General features: G+C 57.4%; 1 protein-coding gene across 3 annotated transcripts in view; it reads right to left on the bottom strand.

The window, feature by feature from the left end:
• Positions 1-2,915: 2,915 nt before the first annotated feature.
• Positions 2,916-11,552, bottom strand: part of TMEM132D (transmembrane protein 132D) — a 564,604-nt gene continuing 555,967 nt past the window's right edge. For all 3 annotated transcript variants that reach the window (XM_045459606.1, XM_045459608.1, XM_045459605.1), the window contains 3 exons: positions 10,624-10,900; positions 8,316-8,507; positions 2,916-5,620 (listed from right to left, as the gene is read on the bottom strand). In XM_045459606.1, the coding sequence (XP_045315562.1) occupies positions 4,442-5,620; positions 8,316-8,507; positions 10,624-10,900 (1,648 nt within the window). In that variant the 3' untranslated portion in view covers positions 2,916-4,441. The remainder of the gene's footprint in view (positions 5,621-8,315; positions 8,508-10,623; positions 10,901-11,552) is intronic.

Below are 11,552 nucleotides of genomic sequence, written 5' to 3'. Positions count from 1 at the left end.
TGGAGGCGGCAATAGCAAACCCACCGTTTCCAACCAGGGCCAGGTTGGGTTGTCAGCCCCATTTCGCCAAAGTGTCCGAATTTTCTTTTTTTTTTTTTTTTTTTTTTTTTAATTTTTTTTTTTTTTTCAACGTTTATTTATTTTTGGGACAGAGAGAGACAGAGCATGAACGGGGGAGGGGCAGAGAGAGAGGGAGACACAGAATCGGAAACAGGCTCCAGGCTCTGAGCCATCAGCCCAGAGCCTGACGCTGGGCTCGAACTCCCGGACCGGGAGATCGTGACCTGGCTGAAGTCGGACGCTTAACCGACTGCGCCACCCAGGCGCCCCAGTGTCCGAATTTTCAAAAGGGGATACAAATCCAGATTTTTAAAAGCGAAATGGCCGAAGTGTCTAGGGTCGGCTTCGTCTTCGTCCCGTAACGTGTTTTATCTCCTGTCTGTAACGGAGGACGATCTGAAATGTGTTTCGAGGTCATCTCCCTGCCCCCACTAGATGTAACATCCCGGAGAGCAAGCATGTGATGTTTCCTGTCCCACCTGTCACATTTACTGTTCCATCGCCCCAGCCTGCGGTAGTTTCTAGCACACAGTAGGTGCCCATCAGTTACCAGTGCCACAGTAACTGGCCCATCGATGCTGTTGCACGAATGCAAGAATTTCACGTGACTTCTTTTTCTGTGGAAGGGCTTTGGGGCTGCATTTGATTATGAGGGGAAAGGAAAAGTCAACCTTTTTCATTCAGCCCAGAGCCACGGTGGGCGTCCCTCAGGAAGCTGACATCTGAATGCACACGTGAGATCCAAAAAAAAAGGACAGGGCAATTTTCCCCGCTGCAGCCCAGAGGGAGCCGGGATATACGCTCGCCTGCCACGGCTCTCACTTACCACCATCCGTCAGCAGGCTTTTAGCAGGGAATTGCACGTGTGATTTATCTGAAAATCCTTTCGGGTCCTGAAGGAGAGATACTTAGCACACAGGGCACTTTGTCACCATGTGTCAACATTGTCTCGGTGCACAGACCACATTACACCGTGTAAGAGTGTAATTGGATTGTGCTGGGCCCCCTCAATCTGCATTTTCATTTACCAGAAGCCGCAGCGTTTGGAGAGCCGTCCGCCTTGACGCCAGCCCCGCGGAGGGGGTCAGAGTGTGGAAAGACAAAGGACAGCCATAAAGCCGCCGAATGCAAACTTTATATTTACAGTCAGTAAGTTTATAAACATATATTACATCCTTACGACCTACAATACATTCTGCAGGGAGGCGGATCTGGGAGCGGGCAGCGGCTGCTGTATTAAACGACATCACGCAGGTAAAAATGGAAAGAAATACAAGGAGGCTACAGAGAGCAAAGCCCCGTCATTGAGCGAAAGGGTGACAATTTAATTGTCCAACCAGACAAGGTGAGTAGACTTGGGGACAGGAGCAGGTGGCTTATGGCTGCTGGAATCCCAGTCTTAGAGCAAATGGGGAGCACCTCAGTTGGGGGGTGCTAACGTGGGAAGGGTGAGCTGGCAGAAACGACACCCATGATCTAAGGAGAATTCAGTTATGTGCACTGGAGAAGGGGTGGGAGAAAGAGAGAGGGGAGGAGGAAGGGGGGAGGAGGTAAAGGAGGCAGGAGGAGAAGGAGGACAAAGGGAGAGGAGGGGAGGAGGAAGAAGAGGAGGGGGATGGAAGGATGGGGAGAAGGGGAGGAGGGGAAGAGGGGAGGACAGTGGAGGAGGGGAGGAGGGAGAGGAAGAAAAGGAGGAGAGAGGAGGAAGAGGAGGGAGGAGAAGTGGGAGGAGGGAGGGGAGGGGTGAGGAGGGAGAGAAGGGGAGGAAGGATGAGGAGGGGGGGAGGAGGAGGGAGAGGAGGGAGGAGGGAAGGGGGAGAAGGGAAGGAGGGAGAGGAGAAGGGGAGGAGGAGGAGAGGGAGAGAAGGGGAGGAGGGGTGAGGAGGGGGAGGGAGGGGAGGAGGAGGGAGAGGAGGGAGGAGGGAAGGGGGAGAAGGGGAGGAGGGAAGGGGGAGAAGGGAAGGAGGGAGAGGAGAAGGGGAGGAGGAGAAGAGGGAGAGAAGGGGAGGAGGGGTGAGGACAGAGAGGGAGAGGAGGAGGAGGGAGAGGAGGAAGAAGGGAAGGAGGGAGAGAAGGGAGAGGAGGGGAGGAGGAGGAGAGGGAGAGAAGGGGAGAAGGGGTGAGGAGGGGAGGGGGAGGGAGGGGAGGAGGAAGGAGAGGAGGGAGAAGGGAAGGGGGAAAAGGGGAGGGAGAAGAGAAGAGGAGGAGGAGGAGAGGGAGAGAAGGGAAGAAGGGGTGAGGAGGGGGAGGGAGGGGAGGAGGAGGGAAAGGAGGGAGAAGGGAAGGGGGAGAAGGGAAGGAGGGAGAGGAGAAGGGGAGGAGGAGGAGAGGGAGAGAAGGGGACGAGGGGTGAGGAGGGGGAGGGAGGGGAGGAGGAGGGAGAGGAGGGAGGAGGGAAGGGGGAAAAGGGGAGGGAGAGGAGAAGAGGAGGAGGAGGAGAGGGAGAGAAGGGAAGGAGGGGTGAGGAGGGGGAGGGAGGGGAGGAGGAGGGAGAGGAGGGAGAAGGGAAGGGGGAGAAGGGAAGAAGGGAGAGGAGAAGGGGAGGAGGAGGAGACAGAAAGGTGGAGGGGTGAGGAGGGGGAGGGAGTGGAGGAGGAAGGAGAGGAGGGAGGAGGGAAGGGGGAGAAGGGAAGGAGGGAGAAGGGAAGGAGGGAGAGGAGAAGGGGAGGAGGAGGAGAGAGAAAGGTGGAGGGGTGAGGAGGGGGAGGGAGGGGAGGAGGAAGGAGAGGAGGGAGGAGGGAAGGGGGAGAAGGGAAGGAGGGAGAAGGGAAGGAGGGAGAGGAGAAGGGGACGAGGGGTGAGGAGGGGGAGGGAGAGGAGGAGGAGGGGTGAGGAGGGAAGGAGGAGGGGGGAGAGAGGGAGGGAGAGACACAGAGAAGCAGAGAAACAGGGTCAGGGAGACACGGAGACAGGAACTGGAGAGAAGGAAGGCAGAGGGACGGAAAGTGACAGGCAAGACACGCAGAGAGACCCGGCCTCTGGGCCCCAGGCCGCTGGCCCTCTCCTGCCCCTCCCCCACCGTGGCGGGAGCTGGAGCTGGGCCGGAAGCCGCTCATCCCCCTCACCCCCACCTCCCACCCCCCACCCCCCGTTCTTAGGCTTCCCACGGAGGGGAGGGGGGCATTCCGAGTCCTTCAGATTCAAGCCACAGCAAACCTCTCAGGGCTAAGGAGGGTCTCTGTCTGCACCCCACAAGTGGACACCTTGGTCCCCCCACATGTCCAAGCCCGCGCAGGGGTGTGGATGGGCTTCCTGCCCCGGCTCTCCCCGGCCCCACACCCCGCAGGGACGCCGGCACGTGTCTCTGTGGCTGCGGACGGGAGGCCCGGTGTGGCCGTCGCGGGGCTGTCCTGCGAACAGCTCTCCCGTCTTTCCGGAGGAACAGGGGAGCCAGTGTCCCTTGGGGTTGAGTTCACCGCGAGAACCACTTGCCCGCAGAGACCTGCCTCTTCAAGAAGGACACGTGATGTTCGCCTGGCGGGGCCACTGCAGACTGTCCCCTGGAGCTGACACACCGGCCGTGGGGGAAGAAGGACGCCGTGAACGCTGGAAGGGCCCCCACTGCCCATGAGTGACCAACGGCTTTCAGAAAGGTGGCCGGGTGGGGGGTTGAGTACAGATTCTAACACAGTGAACTCGTCCCCAAAAAGCCTGGTTCTTGGAACCGGCCTGACATTCTACGCCCTGTATCCCGAGCTTACGAAGGAAGGAACGCCCGGACCGCTCCGAGGGGTCTGTTGGTTTCTTCTCCGCATCCAGTTACAGAGACATTTGTGGCCCCTCTGCCCACGTGCTCCCTTTCAGTCCCCGTCAGCAGTGCCCCGGTCTGTCGTTGGGCCGGGCTGGGCTTTGGGAGACAATCCATCGCGGTGACGCCTCCCAGGAGCTGCCTCGCCCTGGCCTCTGCCCCCGACCCCGTGCACGGCCAGCTGTGCGTCCAGACCCCAGTGACACGCCGCCTCCCAGCGAGGCACACGCTTCCGCGGAGTCTTGGTCGCCTTCCACGGTCTGCACGACCGCACACGGGAGCCACGCGGCTTCACAATCTCCAAAGTGCTGTGATTAAAGACAGAAAGAGGGCCATGGGCAGAGGGGGGCTGCTTATTCCCAGAACCTTTCGGAAGCTCAGTGATTCAGAACTCGGTTTTTCCTGCAAGTTTTAAAAATCCTGCCACGGACAGTGAGCCTCTCGGCATTGACCAAGACACCGTATGGTGGGACGTGTGCACGGGTCCTGGCGTGGGGCCACCCCCAGGTGAGCCGGGGGCATTTTCCGGGGCTCTGCGGACAGGGACGACCTCATTGTGTCCGGTCGCTACCCTCCGTCCCCAAATTAAAGGCTGGGAGTTGAGTGCGAAGCAATGTGTGCGAGTGTCCCGGCTTACACGTCCTCACGTAACCTTCCCACGTAGTGGTGTGGCTGTCTGCTTTCCCCAGGGTCCAGATCCCGGCAGACCCAGTCCGTGTCCTCACCACTGGTCGGGACGGAGTTCACGGCGGGGCATCCTTCATCCGAGGGGATGGTGGTGAAGGTGGTAAATTTTACCCTTTTCCTTTTTGAGGTCGGGGACGTTGGGGGCTCACTCTTCTGATCCTTCCCGTCAGCAATGGTGGGTCCCGAACACTTGAACAGCTGCCCGTTGATGCTCTTCTGGGAGTTTGTGCTCAGGAGATACTTACTCTCCTCGAAATACATGTCCCTGTCAATGGCGGTGATCTGCTCATCTTGGGAGGAGGCGAAGTTAATGTGGTTCTCCAGCAGTTCTGACCGGTGGCTCAACCCAACCCAGTCATGGGAGTGACTCATACCTTCTTGCTCTTTGAAGGGAACCTGTTTGTGCCTGTACTTCAACGCAAAGGCCACACAGTTTATCAGGAAGACCAAAATGGCCAGGCAGAAGACACCCAACAGGGCATACATGCCGATCTCCAAGTCACTCAGCCCTTTGGATGCCTGTGTGAGGCCGTTCTCGTCCACTTCCCCGTTGCTGCTGGGCGGGCCCCCCTGGGTTGGGAAGCTGGTGAAGTCAATGGCGACGGTCTGCAGATGGCGGCCATCGTCTAGGCTTTCTTGGTTCTTCTTTCTCTGGAAGGTTGACCTCTCTGTCGTGGACCCCCTTCCTTCCATGAGGCCCATGGAGGAACTCCCGTAGTACGGTCCCCCCTGACCCCCCCACTCTTGCAAGGGTTTTTTGGGTCTTCTGTCACTGACATTATTTTCTAGGTGAACTCCTGCCCCCGTGTGTCTGCTGTCACTGGTGTTGGGGTTAGCATCACTTTGGCCAAATTTAACTCTGACGTTGGCCGTTCCCACAGCCAGCACACTCTTCCGCTTGGACTTCTGGCACGATTCGCTAATAACCATTTCGACCTTGATCAGAGGACCCTGTCCCTCAGTTTCAGCGGCGATGATCGGCCACTTGACTTTGGGGTCTTGGTGGATGGAGACCACTTTCTCGTCCAGGGACGTGGTCATCAAGGAGAAGTCCTTCCCATCGTAGATATCCAAGGGGGTGATGGAGCCATCGCTGAACTGGACCCAGCAACTGATGGCTGCCTCCTGTCGAATAAAATAAACCAATCAACATGGCCCCAAAGCTCACCGAACACCAAGTCTTTGTAAAGTAGACATTCTGTGGCCAGGATGATACGACCAGAACAAAGGAAAACCTTTTAAGCAGCACAGAAATAAGGGACAAGACGCACGGGAGGTCACAGAAGAAAACCAATTCTTAGGAAGACGCAAAACCGAAAGCAAACAACCACCAGACTGAAATGACAATGAACCCGGGCCCGTAATAAACACTCCATAATAAGATCCTCTTTTTCCCTCTGGGGTGTGGAAAAAAAGACAGGGTTTTGCGGCAGGGCAAGATCTACGTCTGTGCAAACATAAATTGCACGTCAAAGGATATTACTGGTTAGTGGGATCGTTTGCAAGTGTTACACGTTTACGCGGAAAATATTTATCGCATTACTTTTTAAGTTGCTTTAATACCGAGTCTCTGCTCATTACTCACAACACAGATGAAAGCCTCTGATGTGGACAGAGGCACACAGAGGAGTGTGGGCTTTGGTCCCGCCTCACCTGGGTCTACAGGACCAGATTTGTATGCATTTCCGGACCCAGCGTGGGCTTGGGACACCAGGAGTCAAACCAGCCAGGGAGATAAAGCCAGCGTTATCTGGCTTTTCTTTCTCTGCCAGCCACTCCCCCCTCAACCAGCTGGGGAGACGGGGAGGCCAAAGGGCGTCCAAGGCCAAGGTCTGCACGCATCTCAGTCTCTTGCCTTTTTACTTTGTTGCTTTAGACCAACTTTCCTTGGGACTAGGTGGGCCAGGCAGACGAAATCACCTCCGATTTAATGGGAGTGGAGACGTCACCATGCTTGACAGCGAACTGGTGGGCCCGTTGCCACCTGCCTCCCCCAGATGTCGGAGAACCTGCCCCACCCCAAGCCCGGAAGGATTACTAGCCTGGACAGGCACGTGATCCTGGGTGTACAGGCGGACTGGACCAGGGATGAGGCGCATATCTCAGCAGCTCCGAGCCAACAGGCATCTCTCTCTATCTGTCAAACTTGAAATAAGACAGACGGGACTGCCGCCTTAGCTGTGGGAGGATGCGTGGGGGGCTCACAAAACTCTGGGGGATGAAGCCCCCCTCGGAGCAACCGCAATGGAGCAGGGCTAAGCAAGCGTTTGGGGACAGCACTTATCTCCAGGAAAAGAAAAAGAGACAGACCAAAAGGAGGTGTGGCCACCGAGAGACCGCAGACACTCTTCCTCCTCTGAGCTCCTACAGCCGGGGTCCGTGAGAGCCCCCAATCCTGGTAAGAAACCCCTTGTTTTCTTAAGCCCGCCTGAGTGGATTTCACCTTCTCGCAAGCCAAGGGCCCCTGAGCGTGACAGAAGCCAGTTTTGCACGGGGGCTGTTCAGTCTCTGGAAGCAGGAAGGAAGGCTCCTCCAACGTGGCTCGTGGCTTCAGCTCCTTGGGCTCAGCCACTAGACTCTAGTCGGCATCGGCTTAGCCCAGCTGCTAGGTGCAAAATGCTACCAAGACGGTGCAGGAGCCCCCAGATGGGACTCTGATTCGCCAGGTTCTTCCGATCTGCCACGAAATCAGAGCAGGAGGTTCAAACGCCCCTGGGCTTCTTGCAACTGAAATGTCAGAGCCAGGTGTAGGCAGGGACTAAGGGCCATCCAAGCCACGCACGGAGCAAACCTCGGTCCCCTGTTGAGCTCTGCCTGTTGGGAACGCATTAGCTCTTTGGCCTAATTGTAACTCTATCTTACCGCTTCCTTAACGCGTAGCTGGTGGTCACCTGATTTTATCTCCCCACGAAGACGGAAAGCAGCCTCGGGGTATCTCTCCTTTGTGACCTGCACCTTGCTTCCTGCCTGGCATCCCGCCCTGAGAAAAAGGTTGGTCTTTGGTGACCATTCACATCTGCTACGGGAATCACGCCCTTCCCAGGGTTTTATAACCCAGACCGCTGCACGCACAGGCCACAGCGAAGGGGGCCGAGTGACGCCTGCCGAGGAACACCCGGTGAGCGGTACAGGCGAGGGGGACGCGAAGGCTCCGTGTGGCCTGGGACAAGCCTGGCTCGGCTCGGAGCACGGGCACAGCCTCGGCGGTTCCGTGGGTGCGGGTGCCGGGGGAGGGGGCTCCCGTCCAGTAGGGAAGCTGCCAGGAACACCCCTGCCTGGGCTGGCGGCCTCCCCGCAGCCCCGCGGGAGGACAGCCCTGCTTCAAGAGGCACGGGGCGAATCAACGGCTGGAGACCACGGCTTTGTTGCTCCGCAAGGCTCACCAGCGCCTCCGTGTTCCCCCTAAAAAAGAATACTCGCCCCCTCTAACGAGGGAGGAGCACATCCAACCTTTGCAGATGGCCTATCTGCAGCACCCTTCGTTTGGAAACCGTGCCATCAACACGCAAACACATACACTGCACGATACACATTGCACACGTACACACACAGCGCCCCGTTGGAGCACGCGGGGTTGCAAATGCGGCTGACATCCCCACGAGGTCCTTCTGCCCTGAGCTGAACTATAAATCTGGTGAAGGGAACCTCCGTCGCCCCAGACCTGCCGCCCCGTCTTCCTTGCAGGGACTCGGCAGCAGGCCGCGGGCACCTCCCAGAGGCACTGCTACCCCACTGCTGGCCGAGGGGCAGCCACGCCTGATGGGCGACCTGCCTGCCGTGTGCCCCCACCTGCTGTGTGGCCCCAGCCCCGCCTCCACACCTGTCTGGGCCTCTGAAGCAGGTCCTGAGCCACCGCAGTGGCAAAGACGGCTCTGTTGCTCCCTGGGCTGAGCTGCAGGGAGAGTGACAGCCCGGTCACCAGCTGGACCCCGAGGTCTGTGATGGTCACCTTCTCATCCAGCACGGAGATGGTCTTTTCCGCCAAGATGGCGTCTGACAGAGGTGACAGGATCTGAAAGGCAGAACCAACACAGAAGGAAAAGCTTTCTGTGGTCGCAGGAATTCCTGCACTGGTGTCAGTGATGCGCGTAGAGACAGACGGATGAGCCAGAATGACAGAAACGAGTCTTTCCCACGGATGTCTTCTTCCAAAAGACGTAGCTCTCTTGTGAAAACACGATGCACTTTTAAGCATTTATTTATTTTCGAGAGAGAGAGAGAGACACAGAACACAGATCTGAAGCAGCTCCAGGCTCCGGGCCGTCAGCACAGAGCCCGACGCGGGGCTCGAACTCGCACACCGTGAGATCTTGACCGGAGCTGAAGTCGGACGCTCAGCCGACTGAGCCCCGCAGGCGCCCCTCCCAGCTCCCTTTAACCTGCTCTCCTGACACGTTTCTCGGTGCCTGTTGTTACTGATATTTATGAAGACATGTGTCACCATGGCAGCTCTTCCCAGAACCCCCCATGCCACCTTCCGTCTCTGGGTCTGGTTAGGACAATTTGAATGGCAGTCAGCATGACCTAAGAGTCCCCAGGACAAAGTGGACAAGCGGACTTATAACTCAGGAGGACTCGGTGGGAGTAGGTAAGAGGGTCTCAGCAGCAGCTGTCCCACCAGGATAGACTCTCCAGGTTTAACACTTGGGAAGCTGGCCCGTTTCCCCCTTTAGGGAGGAGTGATTAATGCCCCGTGTGTGCATCCGGTTTCCAGGCATTAATTTAGCCTGTTGTAGACAGATTCCAGGAATTTAGATCTTTGGTTTAGATCTTTCAATTAAACGCCAACCGTGGAGGTTTTGAGCTCTTGTCTACGGGGCAGATATATTTTGTTTCACATAAATGAAACTTTAAAACGGAATTAATGGCCACCCTTAAGACAATCAGAGGATTTACTACAAAAAGATTTCTCGCTTTTCTGGAAAGGCTGCAACATCTGGCCGTACGAGAGTCGAGTTTTCGTCCGCAGCTTTAGGATATGAGCAGCAGCCCGGCCCTCACCACTGTCCGCACCGACCCCTACGGTGTTCCCAGCACTTGGGGGCCTGAGTCAGTAGCTGTCTTTCAGCTCACGCCCGGCCTGCTTTGCTCACAGTCACTTTCTCAGGTCTTAGAGGTCACTGGAGCATGTGACCCCTGGGTCACCTCAAACCCATTTATTTTCTTCCCTGAGTAAAATGATCTCTTTTAAATACCAGCCGATTTTCCAGAACGGACATGCTTTCAATCTTGCACAATCCAATACTTCCCTGACAAGCCCTCCTTGTACACAGCTGTGTCAGAAACCCCACTGAATGGCTAAGAGCGGGATCGGGGGCAGCCACGGAGGAACCATGCTTGTTCTCAGACCAGAGGTAGACAACTAACCCCAAGGGGCCGCCTGGAACAGCATCCTGAGGAGTGTTTGTTTCAAAACTCCATGTTGCAGGAATACCTGGGGTGCTCAGTCAGTTGAGCTTCTGACCCTTGATTTCAGCTCAGGTCGTGATCTCAAGGTTCGCGGGATCAAGCCCCGCATCGGGCTCTGCGCGGACAGCGGGGAGCCTGCTTGGGATTCTCTCTCTCCCTCTCTCTCTGCCTCTTCCCTCTCTCTGCCAACCCCCTTGTTGTACCCTGGTCCTCTCCCATTCATTCCCAGCTACGGGTGCCCCTGACACCGTGGGGGCGACATAACTTTATTCTTCTCCTCAGTACATTTTCGACACGCCCCACTTTTCGTCCAGCCTGGGGTGGGACCTCACACGGCAGGGCATCATGGCGGATGGAGAGCTGTTCCACGTGACGATGGGCAGCGAGAAGCCACTGGCCATGCCCACGGTTCCCATGAGGCTAGCTCGGGCCAAGAGCCTTCTCCCCAGGATGGTAACACCCGCCATGGCGTAGACAGACAGCGTATTCGGTTTCAAACAAGACCCGACCAGAGGAGCTGTCCAGGGTCTGCCAAATAAATGCAGGCAACACGCGAGGAATCTCGAGACTCCGGTCACGTCATTGCACCACTTGTATTATTTGGGGGACGATTTCTTTCACTCTAGAAACAGGTGTTGTCCTGAGCAATGACCAACCGTTCTCGTCTGGCCAGGGAAGAGGCAGGGATACAGAGGGCCCCTGCCCGGCGCACTGCTTACCTGAATGGTGGTCATGCCGAGCTCCTGGCCAATCAGGACTTGGCCCCCTTGCAGCCTGGCGATGCGGGGTTCTTCCACCTGCGTGAAGTCATTCACCAGCTCCGTGATGTCCACCTGCCAGTCTGAGCCCAGCAGGTGGACCAGGTGCCCCCCGCGGTCCGCCGCCTCGGCCACAAACTGCGTCAAGACCCGCACCATGGCGTGCTGGTATTGGAGAGTGCACCCACGGCCCCCTCTCCTCTCGTCGTCCTCCTCTTCCTCGCTGTCCCGGGCCGGCCTGTCAAAGGGTCAGTTCATGTTAACAGGTCCTGATCTGGGCCGACGGCAGGGGCTGCAAGGGGGAGTGGGCAGCGAGCCCAGCCCGGTGGGCACACAGGTGACACTCAAATGTATGAGTCCTGACAGTCAGAAGGGGCTGGGGTGTGGTCAGCAGAGCTCCTAAGGTCCCCGGGGAGCCCCACCTCCAGGAACGTGCTCCGTGGAACCCCCTCCCTTTGAGTGGGAGCTGGAACCGGGAACCTTCCTCCAGTGCAAGACCACAGCCAATGGTAGGGGAAGTCGCTTCCAAGATTAGGGTCTGAAAGAACGTGACACGTATCCTTTCCTCGGTTCCTCTCTCGCTTGCTCTCCTGAAGCAAGCTACGGGGTCGTGAGCCACCCTATGGAGCTGGCCACCTGCCAGGACAACGAGTGAGGAGCCAGGGCCCTCCGTTCCACGGCCCGGGCCAGCCGGCAGCCACGTACGTGGGCTTGGATGCAGAGCCTTCCCCACACGAGCTGCAGCTGACCAGACAGCCTGTGGGAGACCCAGCTCAGCCACGCCTGGACAGCCGATCCGGAGAAAGGGTGAGATCATACGTGTTTCCTTTCGGCCACTAAGTTCGGGGATAGGTCGTCAAGCTTGGGCATAGGCCACTAAGTTTGGGGAT

The sequence above is a fragment of the Leopardus geoffroyi genome, chromosome D3 (assembly GCF_018350155.1).
Source record: "Leopardus geoffroyi isolate Oge1 chromosome D3, O.geoffroyi_Oge1_pat1.0, whole genome shotgun sequence".
Taxonomy (NCBI): Eukaryota; Metazoa; Chordata; class Mammalia; order Carnivora; family Felidae; genus Leopardus; species Leopardus geoffroyi.
This window is presented reverse-complemented; position numbering and strand designations above follow the sequence as displayed.